This window comes from Nerophis ophidion, linkage group LG01 (genome assembly GCF_033978795.1).
Source record: "Nerophis ophidion isolate RoL-2023_Sa linkage group LG01, RoL_Noph_v1.0, whole genome shotgun sequence".
Lineage (NCBI taxonomy): Eukaryota > Metazoa > Chordata > Actinopteri > Syngnathiformes > Syngnathidae > Nerophis > Nerophis ophidion.
This window is the reverse complement of record NC_084611.1, coordinates 42,444,257-42,465,970: the sequence shown is the minus strand read 5'-3', so window position 1 is coordinate 42,465,970 and position 21,714 is coordinate 42,444,257. Positions and strand designations below refer to the sequence as shown.

Here is a 21,714-nt window from a genome sequence, read left to right as displayed (position 1 = left end):
ACTGGAGCTGGAGGAGAAATTTCTTGCTGCTCAGAACAATCCTCTCCTCATACAGACTAATGGGGTGGAGTCTAGCCTCCTCCTGACCTCCCACCACCCACCCTTAGGGTCAATCGCTGACCATAAGGAGGTCGTCTGGAATCCGCCTCTTGGGGGAAGGGCTGGTACTAGCAGCTGTGTTGCGGAGGTAGCACAGCTGCGACCCACTCAGCCGAAAAGACCAGCTAGACTTCCTCCACCTGTGCGCAGTCCAAGAGCTAGTCCGACTCGTAGACTGAGTCGTAGTCCGAGTCCTAGCCCAAGTCCTTGTTCAAGTCATTCTCCTAGTCGTAGTCCAAGCCCCTGTTTAAGTCATACTCCTAGTTGTAGTTCAAGTCCTAGTCTCAGTCCTAGCCCTCGTCGTAGTCCTAGTTCTAGTCCGACTCGTGGACTGAGTCGTAGGCCGAGTCCTACTCCTAAGCTGGTTCACAAACCAGTCCCTGACCCCGGTCTGGATCATACTCCAGTTTCTAATTTTTGGTTGGATACCACTCCAATTTCTGACTCTGTGTTGGTTCACACACCAGCACCTGACCCCGGTCTGGATCTCACTCCAGCACCCGACCTCTGGCTGGATCACACACCAGCACCTGCTCCAAAGCTGGAGCCCACATCGGCTTCTGCTCCAAGCCTGGAGTTCACACCAACACCAGCTCCTCGGCTGAAGCCAACACCAGCTCCTCGGCTGAAGCCAACACCAGCTCCTCGGCTGAAGCCAACTCCTGCTCCTCGGCTGAAGCCAACTCCTGCTCCTCGGCTGAAACCAACTCCTGCTCCTCGGCTGAAGCCAACTCCTGCTCCTCGGCTGAAGCCAACTCCTGCTCCTCGGCTGAAGCCAACTCCTGCTCCTCGGCTGAAGCCAGCTCCTGCTCCTCGGCTGAAGCCAGCTCCTGCTCCTCGGCTGAAGCCAGCTCCTGCTCCTCGGCTGAAGCCAGCTCCTGCTCCTCGGCTGAAGCCAGCTCCTGCTCCTCGGCTGAAGCCAGCTCCTGCTCCTCGGCTGAAGCCAGCTCCTGCTCCTCGGCTGAAGCCAGCTCCTGCTCCTCGGCTGAAGCCAACACCAGCTCCTGCTCCTCGGCTGAAGCCAACACCAGCTCCTGCTCCTCGGCTGAAGCCAACACCAGCTCCTGCTCCTCGGCTGAAGCCGGCCTCAGCTCCTGCTCCTCTGCCGGCCTCAGCACCTGCTCCTCTGCCGGCCTCAGCACCCGCTCCTCTGCCGGCCTCAGCACCCGCTCCTCTGCCGGCCTCAGCACCCGCTCCTCTGCCGGCCTCAGCACCCGCTCCTCTGCCGGCCTCAGCACCCGCTCCTCTGCCGGCCTCAGCACCCGCTCCTCTGCCGGCATCCACATCAGCATCGGTGCCTGCTTCGGCTGCAGCCCCCGCACCTTCGTCTGCTGCTGCCAAGCCTCCTCCTCGTCGGCCATGGGTGTGGCCGTACCCCGGGCGTCCGCCTCAGCAGGCGCGTCCACCTCCACTCCGGCCACGGGTGTGGCCGTACCACGGGCGTCCTCCTCGCGGGATGCATCCACCTCCACTTCGGCCACAGATGTGGCCTCTACGAGGTCGCCCGCCAAAACTTCTGCGGCAGCGGCGTTCCACCCGCCGCCGCCACCTGATGTGTCCTCTGTGGATTCGGGGACACAGGACCTGCCGACCCTCCACCATGTCCTCCCTCCGCCCTCCCGTCACTTTTGGACTGTCTGGTTGTTGGGGGGGGTTCCTTTGCTTTGTTTGGGACATCTGGGATCTGTCTTTGAAGGGGGGGGGGGGGGGGGGGTACTGTTGTGATTTTGGACTCTCCCGTTCCTTAGTTTGAGCACTTCCTGTTTATCTGGTCTCCATGGTTTCACATTGGTTCCACCTGCCCTTGTTTCGACGCACACCTGTTTTTTCATTGATTGCTTTAGTATTTAGTCCTGCCTGCTACCTCAGTTCCTTCTGGTTGGTTTGTTTGCTACTTGCAACACGCACGTTGGTTCTTATTTTTGTAATCACTATTGCTAAGTCTCGCCTTAGCTTTGCGTGCGCTCTGCACCTCTATTCCTGTACTCTGCTCTCGTTGCTAATTCGGCACGCCTTTTCTTTGTATTTTGTACCAGTATTATTTTTGTTTTTGTATTAAATCTAATCTTACCTGCAACTCCTGCCTGTCCTGGTCCTCTTTCATCCCTGGGGTAGCAACACGCATCCATTATGCCACGCCATCGTGTCAGTTGTATTATTAAATAGAGGTCGGTGTCTATTAGGACTGCTAATCAGCATTTCCGTTTTTTTGGCGTTAAGTTGCAAAAAATTAGCGGCCATCCATTGTTTGATTTCATTAAGACACGCCTCCAGCTGACTACATTCCGGCGTGTTGGTCAGCTTTAGGGGCATGTAGAGTTGGGTGTCATCAGCATAACAGTGAAAGTTAACACCGTATTTGCGTATGATGTCACCTAGCGGCAGCATGTAGATGCTGAAGAGTGCAGGGCCAAGGACCGAACCCTGGGGAACTCCACACGTTACCTTAACGTAGTCCGAGGTCACATTGTTATGAGAGACGCACTGCACCCTGTCAGTAAGATAAGAGTTAAACCAAGACAGGGCTAAGTCTGACATACCAATTCGTGTTTTGATACGCTCTAATAAAATATTATGATCGACGGTATTGAAAGCAGCGCTAAGATCGAGGAGCAGCAACATAGATGACGCATCAGAATCCATCGTTAGCAATAGATCATTAGTCATTTTTGCGAGGGCTGTCTCAGTAGAGTGATTTGCCCTGAAACCGGATTGAAAGGTTTCACATAGATTGTTAGATGCTAAGTGTTCATTTAGCTGCTCTGCAACAATTTTTTCGAGGATTTTCGAAATAAAGGGAAGTGAGACACCGGTCGTTAGTTTACCATGAGGTTAGGTCTTTTAAGGAAAAGATGAATAACCGCTTTTTTGAATGCTAGGGGAACAGTGCCCGAGGAAAGTGATAAGTTTATAATATTTAGCACTGATGGACCAAATAATACAAAGAGCTCCTAGATAGGTTTCCCAGGAAGTGGGTTAAGTAAACATGTTGTTTGTTTTATTCCATTTACATGTTGTAACAATTCTTCTAATGTTATTTCATCAAAATGAGAGAAACTATTTTGGATATTTGCAGTATCCGCCGTATATATAGTCGTATCTGTGTTAATGTAACCCAGTTGTAGCTGGGACGCATCGTCTTTAATGTCCTTTCTAATAAGTTCAATTTTCTTATTAAAGAACTTCATAAAGTCATCTGCCGAATGGGTGGAGCTACTGGAAGGAGTCCCTTGTTGGGTTAGCGATGCTACTGTACTAAACAAAAATATTGGATCATTTTTATTAAGGCGGATGAGATTTGAGTAATAATTAGTTTTAGCTAAGGTAAGCATGCGTTTATAAGTTATTAAACTATCACTCCATGCTTGATGGTGCACCTCAAGTTTAGTCGTGCGCCATTTGCATTCCAGCTTTCTACATAATAATTTCTGAGCTCTAGTTTCTTCAGTAAACCATGGCGTACGCCTTTTTGGAGCCTTTTTTAACTTCAGCGGTGCTATACTATCAATGGTTTCGCGCAGGGCGTTGTTAAAGTTGTTAGTGAGGTTATCAATAGAGCCCACATACTTTGGGAATGGTGCCATTACCGAGGGCAGTAGGCCAGCAAGAGTCGTCGTTGTGGCAGCATTAATGTTGCGGCTGCTATAGCAGTTATTATTATTGTTAGCTTGCCGAACATGAGTCTGAACTTCGAATTTTATAAGGTAATGATCGGACATTACTTTAGTATACGGGAGTATCATAACTTTGGAAACGGTGATACCTCTGACAAGCACTAGGTCTATCGTTTTAACTGCTGCGATGCGTCGGTTCATTTATTATTTGTGTAAGGCCACAGCTATCAATTATAGTCTGGAGCGCCACGCACGGTGGGTCCATATGGATGTTAAAGTTAATTATATTATTGGCGTGCGTCACTAGATCAGCAACAAACTCTGAGAATTCACTGATAAAGTCCGAATAGGGCCCTGGGTGCGGTAGATAACAGCCAGGCACAGAGGCAATGGTGTGGCAGACCTCATTGAAAGCACCTCAAATGATTTATATTTATTATTTATGTTAGGACTAAAGTTAAAGTTTTCGTTGTATATCAGTGCGACCCCCCAGCCCTTTTAAGGGGACGGGCAATATGCGCATTCGTATAGTTAGGAGGAGATGCATCATTTATCTCAAAAAAGTCGTCTGGTTTAAGCCAGGTTTCACTGAGACCAATGACGTTAAGATTGTTGTCTCTAATGACCTCATTAACTAATAACGTTTTGGGAGACAATGATCTGATGTTTAGAACGCCCATAATACAGGTAGTGGGCTGTTTTAAGGAGTTTTTGATCAAATTATTCGTAGTAGGAATATTAATAATCCATCCATCATCTTCCGCTTATCCGAGGTCGGGTCGCGGGGGCAACAGCCTAAGCAGGGAAACCCAGACTTCCCTCTCCCCAGCCACTTCGTCTAGCTCTTCCCGGGGGATCCCGAGGCGTTCCCAGGCCAGCCGGGAGACATAGTCTTCCCAACGTGTCCTGGGTCTTCCCCGTGGCCTCCTACCGGTTGGACGTGCCCTAAACACCTCCCTAGGGAGGCGTTCGGGTGGCATCCTGACCAGATGCCTGAACCACCTCATCTGGCTCCTCTCGATGTGAAGGAGCAGCGGCTTTACTTTGAGTCCCTCCTGGATGGCAGAGCTTCTCACCCTATCTCTAAGGGAGAGCCCCGCCACACGGCGGAGGAAACTCATTTCGGCCGCTAATTGTATAATATTAATAATGTTGTGTTTATTATGCGTATTGGACTTAAAATAATTACGACCATATCTAGGAATTGATATGACGGGAATTTTCAGATTGTTTTACTTGGTGCTGCGATAAACTGAACGCATCATAATTTGCCACCTCAGTAGAACGCATGTCTAACTCTGACGTAGTCATAGTCATAGCAGAAAAAATATTATGTGAGTTGTGTATTATTCTAAGAAAATTGCTATGTGTACAGGGATTATCCAGCCTGGTGCAGGCTAGTTCTAACTTAACTGACTCCATACCCAGGCTAGCAGGCTCTGTAATTACTTGTGACCCGGCTTACTCTAGTGCAGTTAGTCAAATGTGGCTCAATGCAAAATCTACAGTATGTTCCGAGACAAGAGGATAGTGCCTTCCTGGTTAGGGTGAAGGCCGTCTCTCCTCAGAAAGCCAGGTTTGCCCCAGAAAAAGGGCCAATTATCAATATACGTTAGTCCCTGTTGTCTACAGAAGCTAGCCAGCCACTTACTAAGCGAGACTAATCTGCTATATCTCTCATCATTGCCTCTCGCAGGCAGGGGGCCAGAGACAATTACTCGATGCCTGGACATCTTGCTAGCGAGATTACAAGCCCTGGCTATGTTTCTCTTCTTAATCTCTGATTGTCTCATCCTAACGTCATTGGAGCCAACGTGTATAACTATGTTCGCATAACTAGTGGTGCGGTTAGCCTGTCGTACGTGTTTACTAGGCCTGTTGCGAGTTAGCTCCCTAAGATTAGCTTCAATGTCAGGTGCTCTGCCCCCGGGAATACACTTAGGTGTGGCTGGTTTGCTAAGCTTTTTGTTTCGGGTGATGGAGTCCCCTATGACTAAAGTGTGGTGCCCGGTAGACTGAGGTGTAGGACTAGCCAAAGGGCTAAACCTGTAATGCGTCTCAACCGGTACACCGTAGCTTGTAGGACGCTTAGGGCTGCTACAAGCTGGGCTAGTTAGCTCGCAACAGCTAACGCTAGCAGATGTGTCCGCAACATCTAAAGTTACAAAATTACACTGCTCTAACTGGCGGACACCGCTCCCTAGCAGAGCCAACCTATCCATGAGTAAGGTGCATGAAGCGCAGGAAGCCATACTCACAGAACTTTCAGTCGCTGAGTGGAGTGCCAGCTGTCTTCGGGAAGTGGTGGTCTCGGTGGCGGGGGAGTAGCTTCCTTCAGACCGGCGCTGCCTTTCTCCGCTAGCCTCGTTAGCTTAGCAGCTAGCTAGCTTACATACATATATATATATATATATATATATGTATATATATATATATATATATATATATATATATATATATATATATATATACATATATATATATATATACACATACACATAAATATATATATACATACATAAATATACAATCACATACATATACATATATATATATATATATATATATATATATATATATATATATATATATATATATATATATATATACAAACACACACAGTGGGGCAAAAAAGTACTTAGTCAGCCATCGATTGTGCAAGTTCTCCCACTTAAAATGATGACAGAGGTCTGTAAAATTCATGTGAAAAAAAAATCCAGGAATTCACATTGTAGGAATTTCAAATAATTTATTTGTAAATTATGGTGGAAAATAAGTATTTGGTCTACCATTCAAAGCTCTCACTGATGGAAGGAGGTTTTGACTCAAAATCTCACGATACATGGCTCCATTCATTCTTTCCTTAACACGGATCAATCGTCCTGTCCCCTTAGCAGAAAAACAGCCCCAAAGCATGATGTTTCCACCCCCATGCTTCACAGTAGGTGTGGTGTTCTTGGGATGTTAATACCAAAATGGATACATGGATGATACAGCAGAGGATTGGGAGAATGTCCTGTGGTCAGATCAATCAATCAATCAATGTTTACTCATATAGCCCTAAATCACTAGTGTCTCAAATGGAACCAAAATAGAACTTTTTGGTATAAACTCAACTCGTCGTGTTTGGAGGAAGAAGAATACTGAGTTGCATCCCAAAACCACCATACCTACTGTGAAGCATGGGGGTGGAAACAGTCCAGTAATTTGACATTGAGCTCAGAGTGCGTGCTGTTAGTGCCATCCAGTGTATGTATGGTATAAACAAGTAATCAGTCAAAACAGTAATTAATTTTTGTTAAATTCTTATGCTTTTAGAGGTTGAGGTACAAGGACCATGTAAAACATTGACAACAGATTAATTAAATCACACATTGATTCAATGTAACTAAAAAAAGAAAAAACAGTGCAACATTTAGGGACAGTGTGGCTCAGGTGTTAGAGCGACCATGCCAGCAACTTCAGGGTTCCAGGTTTGATCCCAGCTCCCGCTATCTTAGTCACGTCCGGTTTGTCCTTGAGCATAACACTTCAGCCTTGCTCCGCCTGGGTCGTGGTTAGGCCCTTGCATGGCATCTTCCTCCATCAGTGAGTGAACGTTGGTGTGAATGTGGAAATAGTGTCAAAAGCGCCTTCAAGTATAATCCATTCACCATAACGTTTGCCACAACTTCCTCGAATTGAGGCATTTTAGGCTCCAACAATCAGAGAAAAGACCGCAAAAACCTGGAGGGGCTGAATAATTGCTCAGCCTGTTGTTGGTACACCCGGTGACGGTACTAAGCTATCTAGCCATTGATAATGTATTTAAATAATAGCTCAATGCACCCATGGGTGGCGTACTGAGTTAGCCAATGCAATTTTTATTTGTGAGCTTTGATCGTGAGCTTAACACACTCACACAATATTGATTTCTTCTTTTCATAATTTGGTTGAAAAACCTGGGTATTTTTTTATCCACACGAACCTGATTTTTACCTTGAGTCAGGATGTTGGAAATCCAAAAGCAAGTTCCGGAAGTCTCCAACATAATCCCAAAAAGTTGTCGGCTCTGCTCTTAATACTGTACCAGAAAAGCTTTATTCCTTTTTGTGTTTCCGCATGTGTATCGACAAGCTTGCCCTATAAGAGTAGTTTTTACCACAAACTGAGCAATTAAAGGCTTTTTCTCCTGTATGGATTCTCATGTGTGCGTTCATATTTGACTTATGAGAAAACTTTTTATCACAAACTGGACAACTAAAAGGTTTTTCTACTGCGTGTGTTCTTTGGTGTCTAATCAGAGACATTTCTACAGCAAAACCTTCGCCACAAACTGAACAACTAAAGGGTTTTTCTCGCGTGTGCGTCGTCATGTGCCTCTTCAAAGTGTACCTCTTAGCAAATTTGGCATCGCAAACCGAACAACCATAAGGTTTTTCTCCTGTGTGCGTTCTCATGTGATTTACAATATTCGACCTTTTAGAAAACCTCTCGCTACAAACTGCGCAACTAAAAGGTTTTTCCCCAGTGTGCGTTCTTATGTGTGATAACAAATGTGAATTTTGACAGAATCTTTTATCGCAAATTGAACAACTGAAGGGTTTTTCTCCAGTATGCGTTCTCATGTGTAGAGGAAAATATCTCTTGTCAGAAAAGCTTTTTGCACAAACCGGGCAGGTCAAACATTTTTTACCTATCTTCTTTTCTGAGACTTTCGAGGGTTTGTTGTGAGTTTGAGTCCTCATATCACCTTCACAGCCTGTATCGCTGTCTAAAGGGTCATCATGGGTGTCGTCTCTGTCTTCAGCCTCAGGAGAGTGTGACGTGTCATTGCTGATTGATAGTGGAGCTAAGAAGTCTTCTTGGGGTTCATCTTTGTTATCTTTAATCTTCACAGAGACAACAGTCTGTGGCAACTTGCTGACATCAGCCTCCTCCTGCCTGGCAACACACTCTCCCTTCTGACTGATCCAGAGTTCCTCCTCCTCCTCCTTTTTAATGTGCGGGGTCTGTGGATCCTTATTCTCCAAAGTGATGCTACCTCTCTGCGGTTCTTCTTGACAACTTATCAGGTTTTGGACACCTGAAAGACACAAACAACAAAAACACACACTTCAATCATAATTAATTTTCCTTTTCTTTTGCCCAACCTACACTTTATTGCCAAAAGTTTTTGGCCACCCATCCAAATGATGAAAATCAGGTGTCCTAATCACTTGGCCCACTGTATAAAATCAAGCGCTTAGGCAAACATTTGTGAAAGAATGGGCCGCTCTCAGTGATTTCCAGCGTGGAACTGTCATTCGATGTGAAACAAATCGAGTCGCGAAATTTCCTCGCTCCTAAATATTCAAAAGTCAACTTTATTATAAGTAAAATGAAGTGTTTGGGAAAAACAATAACTCGGCGGACGCTGTAACGCATAGTGCAAAGACTTTCTGTACAGTCAGTTGCTACAGAGCTCCAAACTTCATGTGACCTTCCAATTAGCCCACGTACAGTACGCAGAGAGCTTCATGGAATGGGTTTCCATGGCCGAGCAGCTGCATCCAAGCCATACTTAAACGTGTGGACAATGCTGAAGAAACAAGTCCATGTCAGAAAAACAACAAATGTAGCTGAACTGCACTAATTTTGTCTAGAGGAGCGGTGAAAAATTCAAGCAGAAGCTTGTGGATAGCTACCAAAAGTGCCTTATTTCAGTGAAACTTGCCAAGGGACATGTTAGCAAATAACATTGCTGTATGTATACTTTTGACCCAGCAGATTAGCTACCATTTTCAGTAGACCCACACTTAAATTCATAAAAGAAGCAAACTTCATGAATGTTTTTTGTGACCAAAAAGAATGTGCTCCAATCACTCTAATTCAGGGATCACCAACGTGGTGCCCGCGGGCACCAGGTAGCCTGTAAGGACCAGATGAGTAGCCCGGTGGCCTGTTCTACAAATTGCTCAAATAGCTGCCTCTAATTTTTAAATTGTATTTATGTACTAGCTAGCTGGTCTCGCTTTGCTCGACATTTTTAAGAGAGACAAAACTCAAATAGAATTTGAAAATCCAAGAAAATATTTTAAAGACTTGGTCTTCACTTGTTTAAATACATTCATTTATTTTTTTACTTTGCTTCTTATACCTTTCAGAAAGACAATTTTAGAGAAAGAAATACAACTTTAAAAATTATTTTAGGATTTTTAAACACATACACCTTTTTACCTTTTAAATTCCTTCCTCTTCTTTCCTGACAATTTAAATCAATGTTCAAGTAATATTTTTTTTATTATTGTAAAGAATAATAAATACATTTTAATTTAATTCTTCATTTTAGCTTCTGTTTTTTCCGACAAAGAATATTTGTGAAATATTTATTCAAATTTACTATGATTAAAATTCCCAAAAATTATTCTGGCAAATCTAGAAAATCTGTACAATCAAATTCAAATCTTATTTCCAAGTATTTTTCATTTCTTTTAAAATTGTTGTTCTGGAAAATCTAAAAGAAATAATGATTTGTCTTTGTTAGAAACATAGTTTGGTCCAATTTGTTATATATTCTAACAAAGTGCAGATTGGATTTTAACCTATTTAAAACGTCATCAAAATTCTAAAATTAATCTTAATCAAGAAAAATTACTAATGATGTTCCATAAATTCTTTTTTAAAATGTGCCAAAAGGATTCGAATTAGCTAGTTTTTCCCTTGTTTTTTTTCGATTGAATTTTGAATTTTAAAGAGTCGCAATTGAAGATAAACTGTGTTTCAAAATTTAATTTTCAAATTTTTTCGTGTTTTCTCCTCTTTTAAACCGTTCAATTAAGTGTTTTTTTTCATCATTTATTGTCTACAAAAAACCTTCAATTAAAGGAAAAAAATGTACTACTGAATGACGGACAGAAATATCAATTTTTTTTATATATCTTGGCGGGCACTAGGACCATAGTCACACCCAGCAGAAGGGGTGTGGTTTGTTCTCCTGGAAAACACTTCAAAAGTGCATGTTGTGTTGTGTTGAAAGAGATTCTCATGTTGGCAGTCTGCAATAAAGACCTGAAAGAAACAACCCTGTGTTTCTTGCATTTGCCACAATATATAAATGTATTTATTAAAGGATTTTTGAGCATATTGGCTATTTCTGGCAATTTATTTAAGTGTGTATCAATCTGGTAGCTAGCCCTTCGCATTAATCAGTACCCAAGAAGTACCTCTTGGTTTCAAAAAGGTTGGTGACCCCTGCTCTAAATAATAGTTCTGGAAATTATTGGAAGCTCAAAACAGCCATGATATTATGTTCTTTAATTGTGTTCTTTTGACCACGACTGTATATCATATTGTTCTGTCCTGCAAATTTATAGACTTTGTCCACGACTAATTTCTGTTTTGCAACAGACAATAAAAGGTTATTCGGTCATCACAACTAGTAGTCGAGCGCCACTTGGCTTGGGTGTAACTACAAACGCGCGTTAACGTAAACAACATTTTTAACCACGACTTGAGAAGATATGAATATAAGATGATATGTGAAATACAAAAAGCTCGTGGACACACCTTTAATTTGGAGCAACATTTGATTCTTGTGAAAAGCTTCTATTTGCCGTCTTTGTCGCTCGTTCTCCTCTTTTGTTCTAGAAAGTTCCTCATCGAACGACGCTATCATGCTTTCAAAAAGCGCAAATATTTCACCCGCTGCCGCCATTAGTCGCTCATTCACCAACTCTTTCAACATTTTAAATTTGTCTTACAGCGACTACATCGAACAATCGTTTGAAAGTTTGCTAATGCTATTTTTTAGCCCTTTCCCCCTTGTCATTCTCACTTCCGCCTTTTTTTGGTTTTGAAGTAGACACCAAATAATGACGATACACTGCCGCCATCTGGCGGCGTTATTGAAGAATGTTGAAGATGAGCGCTGATGAAAAAAGAAGATCTGCGAAGAGGCCAAATTAAAAATCGTATTTATTTTTAAAAATTGGTTGCAAATTATATTTTAGTCATTAACACAACACAAACACATGTTCATTATTGTTCTAAAAACAATTATATCATTCTTGCCAACCCTCCCGGATTTTCCGGCAGACCCCCGAAATTCAGCGCCTCTCCCGAAAACCTCTCGGGACAAATTTTCTCCCGAAAATCTCCCCAAATTCAGGCGGAGCTGGAGGCCAAGCCCCCCTCAGCTCCATGCGGACCCGAGTGACGTGTCGACAGCCTGTTTTCACGTCTACTTTCCCCACAATATAAACAGAGTGCCTGCCCAATGACGTTATAACTGTAGAATGATCGAGGGCGAGTTCTTGGTTTCTTATGTGGGTTTATTGTTAGGCAGTTTCATTAACGTCCTCCCAGTGCGGCAACAACACACAACAACAGCAGTCACGTTTTCGTCTACCGTAAAGCAGTTCGTCTGCCATAAACAGCAATGTTGTGACACTCTTAAACAGGACAATACTGCCATCCACTGTTCATGCATATGTGACAATAACATCTGCGGCTTTTAGAGCAGTGGTTCTCAACCTTTTTTCATAGATGTACCCCCTGTGAACGTTTTTTTTAACTCAAGTACCCCTTAATCAGAGCAAAAACATTTTTGGTTGAAAAAAATTAGATGAAGTAAAATACAGCACTATGTCATCAGTTTCTGATTTATTAAATTGTATAACAGTGCAAAATATTGCTCATTTGTAGTGGTCTTTCATGAACTATTTGGAAAAAAAGATATACAAATAACTAAAAACTTGTTGAAAAATAAACAAGTGGTTCAATTATAAATAAAGATTTCTACACATACTGCGATGAGATGGCGAGTTGTCCAGGGTGTACTCTGCCTTCCGCCCGATTGTAGCTGAGATAGGCACCAGCGCTCTCCGCAACCCCAAAGGGAATAAGCGGTAGAAAAATGGATGGATGGATAGCTGTAAATATACTCCTCCCATCTTAACCAGTCCCCCATCCCCCAACCCTCCCACCTCCCAAAATCATAGGTCTCAAAATTGGCAAGTATGATAACATCGTCCCTGAATTAGAATCAGCAACCCCAATTTGAATGGAATTGTTGTTCAAATAAATCGTCACACCCATGGCATTCAACGATCAAGACGGAAGTAAAACTAAGAAAATAAGAGCGCTGTACAGGAACTGGCAACTAAACACAGGAAGAACACCAAAAACTCAAATATTTTACATAAAAGCAGAAAACAACACAGCTTTGGATAAAATACAATAATTAAATATCAACAGCCTGTTTAAAATGGTACTTTAAATTGTACTTTACATAAAGAGAAATGTTTTACTTGCTGTCTTTATGCTATTTTGGGGGTACTTTGTCATTAAATGGAGGCATTTGAATTGAACAGGTTTACAAATACTGCGAGGTTGAAGAAAATATTATTTCACACTTAAAAGGCCTATGAAATTAGATTTTCTTATTCAAACGGGGATAGCAGGTCCATTCTATGTGTCATACTTGATCATTTCGCGATGTTGCCATATTTTTGCTGAACGAATTTAGTAGAGAACATCGACGATAAAGGTCGCACCTTTTGGTTTCTAATAAAAAAGCCTTGCCTGTACCGGAAGTTGCAGACGATATGCGTATGACGTCACGGGTTGTGGAGCTCCTCACATCTGAACATTGTTTACAATCATGGCCACCAGCAGCGAGAGCGATTTGGACCGAGAAAGCGACAATTTCCCCATTAATATGAGCGAGGATGAAATATTTGTGGATGAGGAAAGTGAGAGTGAAGGACTAGAGAAAAAAAAAAAGACTAGAGGAAAGTTATTAGACACATTTACTAGGATAATTCTGGAAAATCCCTCATCTGTTTATTGTATTACTAGTATTTTAGTGAGATTATAAGGTCGTACCTGTACAAACTGAAGGTCGGCCCCGAACCTTTCCTCAGCACCAGTGGACGGGTGGTGGCGATGCCCAACTCTGCCCTTCGCAAAGGACCCTCTTCGAAACACGATCTTTCGAAATGATCGCTGCATAATACACTGTACTTTGTGTGTGTGGGCCAATCGAACCGTGTTCGCTTGACATCTCTGTTCCATAGTAAAGCTCGACTGTCATCTTTTGGGAATGTAAACAATGAAACACCGGCTGTTTTTGTGTTGCTAATGCCGGTCCCAATACACCGCTTCCCACCTACAGTTTTCTTCTTTGATGTCTCCATTGTTCATTGAACAAATTGCAAAAGATTCAGCAACACAGATGTCCAGAATACTGTGGAATTTTGCGATGAAAACAGACAACTTAATAGCTGGGAACGTTGCTGGAACAAAATGTCCTCTACAATCCGTGACGTCACGCGCATGCGTCATCATACCGAGACATTTCGGCGCGAAATTTAAAATTGCAATTTAGTAAACTAACCCGGCCATATTGGCATGTCTTGCAATGTTAAGATTTCATCATTGATATATAAACTATCAGACTGCGTGGTCGGTAGTAGTGGGTTTCAGTAGGCCTTTAAGTGAGTTACTCAAAATCAGTGGCGAGGGATCCGTGTTGCCCTCTTCTCAACCGATCGCAGTCTGAAGGTATTAAAAAGTCAGCACTCATTTGCTACTGTTTTTAGCAGCACAACTTGGAACCCATGTGAGAATCTGATATAGAGCGATATTTTTGTGCGACATCCTACTTATAAATTGACAATATTTGAGAATAAACAGACCAGGAAAAGCTTTATTCCCCTTTATGTTTCCGCATGTGTACTGTCAAACATTTCTTATGAGAATAACTTCTACCACACACTGAGCAATCAAAGGATTGTTTTCCTGAGTGTGTTCGGACGTGTGATCGCATGTCCGCCTTTTGAGATAATCTTTTACCACAGACTGGGCAACTAAAAACATTTTCTCCGCTGTGTATCAACGTGTGTGCTTTTAACCTCGTCTTATACGAAAAGCCTTTGCCACAAACGGAGCAAACAAAGGTTTTTATTCCTGTGTGTTTTTCCTTGTGTGCGATCAAGGATACCTTCTGGACAAAACTTTTACCGCAAACTGCGCAAACAAAGGGTTTTTCTTCTGTGTGCGTTCTCATGTGTGATAGCATATTTGACTTCTGAGTGCATCTCTTACCGCATACTGAGCAACGGAAGGGTTTTTCTCCTGTGTGTGTACGCATGTGTTCATGCAAATGAGCCTTACACGAAAAGCTTTTAGCGCAAACTGAACAACTAAAGGGTTTTTTAACCGTCTTAATTTTAGAGCATTTGTTGTCAGTGTGAGTCCTTATATCACCTTCACAGCCTGCATCACTGCTCAAAGCTCCTTGGGTGTTGTCCCTGTCTGCATCCTCAGGAAAGTGTGACCATGTGTCGTCACAATCTGATAGTGGAGCTAAGAGGTTGTCTGCCGGTTTGTCTTCATGGTCTTCCGTCTTCACAGAGACCACAGTCAGTGGCAATAAGGGAAGACCATCTTCCTCCAACTTGGCATAATATTCGCCTTCCTGAGTGATCCACAGTTCATCCTCTTCCTTTTTAATATGGGGGGGCTTTGGGTCCTTCTGCTTTAAAGTGGAGCTCCCTCCCTGCGGTAAAGCTGGACGTTCTTCGTGCAGGACGTCTGCAAGACACAAACAACACAGGATTTCAACCAGTCCAACAAAATGTGTTTTATTTACACCCTTATATTGATTTATTTCCACAGAGAAATTAAGAATTTAGGAAATTATTTAAAATTGTTTTTGGAAACTGTGGACGTCGTGTCCTCCGGACCAAAGTTATAAGCGCAAAGTTGAAAAGCCAGCATCTGTGAAGGTATGGGGGTGTATTAGTGCCCAAGGCATGGGTAACTTACACATCTGTGAAGGCACCATTAATGCTTAAAGGTACATACAGGTTTTGGAGCAACATATGTTGCCATCCAGGCAAAGTCTTTTTCATGCTTATTTCAGCAAGACAATGCCAAGCCACGTGTTACAATAGCGTGGCTTCATACTTAAAAAGTGTGGGTACTAGACTGGCCTGCCTGTAGTCCAGACCTGTCTCTCATTGAAAATGTGTGGCACTTTATGAAGCGTAAAATACTTCAATGGAGATCCCGGACTGTTGAACAACTTAAGCTGTACATCAAGCAAGAATGGGAAAAAATTCCACCTGAAAAGCTTCAAGAAATGGTCTCCTCAGTTCCCAAATGTTTACTGAGTGATTTTAAAAGGAAAGGCCATGTAACACAGTGGTAAAAATACCCCTGTGCCAACTTTTTTGCAAATTAATGTAGTTTCTATAAAAAAGTAAATACCACAGATAGTGGGGCGTGTTGAAACCGAGATACTACATACCCGTAGAGAGAGTAGTATTTTTTTTAAATTGACGGCCCTGCAATTCGACATTGAATAAGTGTAAGAAGATAGCTGGATAAAAACACACTTTTATTTTCATTCAGACTAGTCAACTATCCCACTCAGGTCTCTGAAGAGGGACATCCCTCAGTTTTGGTGCCCCTTGTTTTCGTGACTAACTTTAGTTTTGTTTTAAAATTCTAGCATTTTTCTCTTGCAGTTGTATTTAGTACATGGTGTATTTTATTTTTTATGTTGTTTTATATTGCAAGTGTTTTTCATCCTGCAACATGTACTATATTGGATTGTGGCTTTTCTAATTTGCAGTATTTTCAGTTTTTATGGTCTTTAGTCAAACCTGTCTTTGGTGACCACTCAAGGGAAACAAAGAAAGTGACCGCTAAAGACAGGCGGCCACTACAAGCAGGTTGGCTGCCATTTCGAATTTCTGTACGTTGACCTTTAAACAATTACGTATACATGCAAGTGTGCATGTATACGTAATTGTAAAAAACCCTTTCTAAAATACATTTTTGCAAGCTTTTAAGCTTGAACAGTGCTACTGAATTTGGGCCTGCTCATTGTTGCTCACGTGAATAGGCTGCTGTTTTCCATTCATGCCAGACTTTTGGGGATTAGTCAACAACGTAAAGCTGAGGGGAGCTTTGATGAGACTTGCCAAGTCCCGGTGCGGCTACATGGTCTGGCTGCTCCCGACCCGCTGGTTGGGATCCTGTTACAACCTTCGCAAATTCCGCTTAAGAAATGAAAGGTCACAGACCGTGGCATGGCACATTTTGATATCGGTAGCCGCCATAAGGAGTCCAAAAACTGTTTTGGGATGCAAAAGGAGTGGCCGCTGGCCGCGGTAAACAGGTGGCCGCCATTGCAGGGATGTTACCGACGTCACGTCCGGCTCATGTCCCGCCAAATAAATACTTGTGGTGGTCAAGAGAGCTCTGTTTTCAACGGGCACTTGGGGCCAATTAGCATTTTTTCAGAGATTAAATGCCCTGTGTGTGTGTTCTTTTCGGCTGCAAGAACCGTTCAAATCACGGAAAGGACAAACGTTTCTTCAGAGTTCCTCAAGAGGTTGTCAAAAGGGCGGAAAAGTGCAAAATCTGTGGAAACTGCGGCAAGAAAAAGCATGCAGCTCACACTCCCGACCAAAGGAGCCGAATGCATGAGTTAGCAGTGATCACTTGGTTAAAATGTGTTCGATATACTTGAAATGGCCATTATTTCCCATTTTGGTATTATCTAAAAATAGGGCTGGGCGTTATGGCCTTTTATTAATATCTCAATATTTTTGGGCCATGTCACGATACACCATATATATCACGTTATTTTGCCTTGGCCTTGAATGAACACTTGATGCATATAATCACAGCACCAGTAAACAAAGTAAGGTCCATAAAGACATGGATGACAAAGTCTGGTGTGGATAATCTTGACTGGCCTGCACAGAGTCTTGACCAGAACCCGATAGAACCTTTCTGGGATGAATTAGAACGGAGACTGAGAACCGGGCCTTTCCGACCAACATCAGTGTGTGGCCTCACCAATGCGCTTTTGGAAGATTGGTGGAAAAGTCCTACAAACACACTCCGCAACCTTGTGGACAGCCTTCCCAGAAGAGTTGAAGCTGTAATAGCTGCAAAAGGTGGACCGACATCATATTGAACCCTATGGGTTAGGACTGAGAGGCCACTTCAAGTTCATATGTCAGTCAATTTTGAGCCATTTTGTCCACCAGCGACGCTGAGATCATTATTCATGCGTTCGTTACGACTCGTCTCGGTTACTATTACTTATTATTTTCAGGTCTCCCTATGGCATTAAAAGATTACAGTTGGTACAAAAAGTGGGTGCTAGACTTTTGACAAGAACAACAAAGTTTGATCATATTACGCCTATACTGTATATACCTTTGTATACATACATACCTACATATATATATATACCTATACTGGCTCACCTGCACTGGCTTCCTGTGCATTTAAGATGTGACTTTAAGGTTTTACTACATAGGTATCAAATACTACACGGTCTAGCTCCATCCAATCTTGCCGATTGAATTGTACCATATGTCCCGGCAAGAAATCTGTGTTCAAATAACTCTGGGTTGTTAGTGATTCCCAGAGCCCAAACAAAGTCTGCGGACTATAGAGCCTTTTCTATTGGGGCTCCAGTACTATGGAATGCCCACCCGGTAACAGTTAGAGATGCTACCTCAGTAGAAGCATTTAAAGGCCTACTGAAATGAGATTTTCTTATTCAAACGGGGATAGCAGGTCCATTCTATGTGTCATACTTGATCATTTTGCGATATTGCCATATTTTTCCTGAAAGGATTTAGTAGAGAACATCCAAAATAAAGTTCGCAACTTTCGGTTGCTAACAGAAAAGCCCTGCCTTTACCAGAAGTCACAGACAATGACCTCACATGTTGATGGCTCCTCACATATTCACATTGTTTTTAATGGGAGCCTCCAACAAAAACAGCTATTCGGACCAAGAAAACGACAATTTCCCCATTAATTTGAGCGAGGATGAAAAATTTGTGTTTGAGGATATTGATAGCGACAGACTAGAAAAAAACAAGTTAAAAAAAAAATGCGATTGCATTAGGACGGATTCAGATGTTTTTAGACACATTTACTAGGATAATTCTGGGAAATCCCTTATTTTTCTATTGTGTTGCTAGTGTTTTAGTGAGTTTAACAGTACCTGATAGTCGGAGGTATGTGTCCACAGGTGTCTTGACGCCAATGTCTTAGGGAAGTCGACGGCAGCTTTATGACCGGGGCAAGCTCAGCTGATCTCCGGTAAGAAGCGACTTTTTACCACAATTTTCTCACCGAAACCTGCTGGTTGACATTCGGTCGGGATCCATGTTCGCATGACCGCTGTGATCCATAGTAAAGTTTCACTTCCGGGAATTTTAAACAAGGAATCACTGTGTGTTTGTGTGGCTAAAGGCTAAAGCTTCCCAACTCCATCTTTCTACTTTGACTTCTCCAATATTAATTGAACAAATTGCTAAAGATTCAGCAACACAGATGTCCAAAATACTGTGTAATTATGCCGTTAAAGCAGACGACTTTTAGCTGTGTTTGTGTGCAGCGCTCATATTTCTTAACAGCCCGTGACGTCAGGCATACATGTCATCATTACGCGACGTTTTCAAGAAGAAACTCCCGGGAAATTTAAAATTGCAAATTAATAAACTAAAAGGGCTGTACTGGCATGTGTTGCAATGTTAGTATTTCATCATTGATATATAAACTATCAGACTGCATGGTGGGTAGTAGTGGGTTTCAGTAGGCCTTTAAGTCCCATCTTAAAACTCATTTGTATACTATAGCCTTTAAATAGACCCCCATTTTAGACCTGTTGATCTGCCGTTTCTTTTCTTTTCTGCTCTGCCCACCTCTTCCTTGTGGAAGGGGTGGGGTACAGGTCCCGTGGCCACGGATGTTGTGCTGGCTGTCCAGAGTCGGGACCTGGGGTGGACCGGTCGCCTGTGCATCGGCTGGGGGCGTCTCTGCGCTGCTGACCCGTCTCCGCTCGGGATGGTCTCCTGCTGGCCCCACTATGGACTGGACTCTCACTATTACGTTTGATCCACTATGGACTGAACTTTCACAATATTATGCAAGACCCACTCGACGTCCATTGCATCCGGTCTACCCTGCAGTCCTCTCCAAGGTTCCTCATAGTCATTCACATTGACATCCCACTAGGTTGTGAGTTTTTGCCTGCCCTTATGTGGGATCTGAACCGAGGATGTCGTTGTGGCTTGTGCAGTCATATGAGACACTTGTGATTTAGGGCTATATAAATAAACATTGATTGATTGACATTGACCTCCAAGTCCGAGTCAATGGTTACCGCCCGGAAAGGTGTGCAATGCCATCTCCAGGTTGGGGAGGAGACCCTGCCCCAAGTGGAGGTGTTCAAGTACCTAGTAGTCTTGTTCACGAGGGAGGGAAGAGTGGATGGCGTCTTCAGTAATGCGGACGCTGTATCGATCCGTTGCGGTGAAGAAGGAGCTGAGCCGGAAGGCAAAGCTCTCAATTTACCGGTCGATCTACATTCCCATCCTCACCTATGGTCATGAGCTTTGGGTCATGACCGAAAGGAGAAGATCACGGGTACAAGCGGCCCAAATTAGTTTCGGGTCTCTCCCTTAGAGATAGGGTGAGAATCTCTGCCATCCGGGAGGAACTCAAAGTAAAGCCGCTGCTCCTCCACATCGAGAGAAGCCAGATGAGATGGTTCGGGCATCTGGTCAGGATGCCACCCGATTGCCTCCCAAGGGAGGTGTTTAGGGCACGTCCAACCGGTAGGAGGCCACGGGGAAGACCCAGGACACGTTGGGAAGACTATGTCTCCCGGCTGGCCTGGGAACGCCTCGGGATCCCCCGGGAAAAGCTGGACGAAGTGGCTGGGGAGAGGAAAGTCTGGGCTTCCTGCTTAGGCTGCTGCCCCCGCGACCCGACCTCAGATAAGCAGAAGAAGATGGATGGATGATTACATTGAGTCAAGGCAGATACGTTTGGATATATTTTGGTGGGGTACTTTGGTGGGGTTTTTTTTTTTTTTCATATTTTCATTATCTCTTTTCATATTTTCATTATCTCTTTAATCAAGTTTCCTTTTCATTCATACAATATTTGTTTTAATATGTTGATTGTTTTTTAATTTAACGTTGAATGAATGAAAAAAAAAATGCAAACAAATAAAAATTGTTTATGGTACCATAACTTTGCGAGTTAAAACCTAATAAATGTTAAAAATATAGCTTGTGCTTATTACAATAAACAATCAAACTGAGCATGTTTTCCTCTGCCATTTTGTCGGGTGGAAAGTTTTACATTAGGTTGAGATTTGTTGATGTAGCAAGCTACTTCTGCCGTGTAGCTTGCTACAGTTCTGTGAGGAGAGTTTGCAGTTAGCTGAGCTACATTTAATGGAGCGTAATTAGTATTCTTAGCTTACTGCATTTTTCAAAGTAGCTTGCCCATCACAGCTTGTGCTTTGACTGCATGAGTTTCCTAGTAGCAACTAAAATGTTTCCCATGGAGCCCTTATTTGAAAAGGAAGACGTGGTAAAACATACCTTCAGTATGTAAGACAATGGGAGTCTGCCAAACAGCTTCCAGTTGTTGTCTTTGTTGCTCGTTCTCCTCTTTTGTTCTGGAAAGTTCCTCCTCGTACGACGCTATCGTTCTTTCAAACAGCGCGAATATTTCATCAGCTGCCGCGGTTAGTCGCTCCGTCACCAACCTCTTCAACATTGTTGATGTTTTGCTGCAAGAACGACCTCAAATACTCAAGTTGATTTCAAGCTGTTTCTAGTTGCCTTGAAACAGAATTAGTGCGATACAGCGGCCATGCTAAGGGACGTGCCTTCGCGGGGCCATCTTGGTGGGGGCATTTTTTCCCATTTAAGGCAATGTAACGCGATGTGTTGTTTATTAAAAATAAACCATAACGTGCTTATTTCTCAATCGAGTTTCATCCAGATTCATTGTACGTCAATACATCTCAATAATACACAAAATGTATGTCTTAAAAAAATATTCTTGGTGTCGTCGTTTTAACGGTATTCAGCGCATTTCCTGTTCTGTTTGCCCCTACTAGCCTAGCCCCATTGAACGTTGCTAACTTCCGCCATATTTTCTGATGGCGGTTTTACGAGGCAAACATTCATTACGTTCC

General features: G+C 43.0%; 1 protein-coding gene across 1 annotated transcript; it reads right to left on the bottom strand.

Annotated features, from left to right (window-relative positions):
* Positions 1 to 6,442: 6,442 nt before the first annotated feature.
* LOC133554732 (zinc finger protein 771-like) lies at positions 6,443 to 21,671 on the bottom strand. Its single transcript, XM_061903824.1, has 3 exons — positions 21,113 to 21,671; positions 14,943 to 15,269; positions 6,443 to 8,778 (listed from the first exon to the last, which is right to left on the bottom strand). The coding sequence occupies exons 1-3, from the start codon at positions 21,288 to 21,290 to the stop codon at positions 7,793 to 7,795; spliced, it is 1,491 nt and encodes a 496-aa protein (XP_061759808.1). The 5' UTR covers positions 21,291 to 21,671; the 3' UTR covers positions 6,443 to 7,792.
* Between the last annotated feature and the right edge of the window lie 43 nt (positions 21,672 to 21,714).

Bases quoted from the DNA above. Each gene is read 5' to 3' on its own strand.
- LOC133554732 (XM_061903824.1), bottom strand. From the start codon at position 21,290: ATGTTGAAGAGGTTGGTGACGGAGCGACTAACCGCGGCAGCTGATGAA. The intron at 15,270-21,112 runs GTATGTTTTACC...TGTGTCTTGCAG, and splicing joins CATTGTCTTACATACTGAAG to ACGTCCTGCACGAAGAACGT. The intron at 8,779-14,942 runs GTGATATAAGGA...TGTGTCTTTCAG, and splicing joins CAGTGATGCAGGCTGTGAAG to GTGTCCAAAACCTGATAAGT.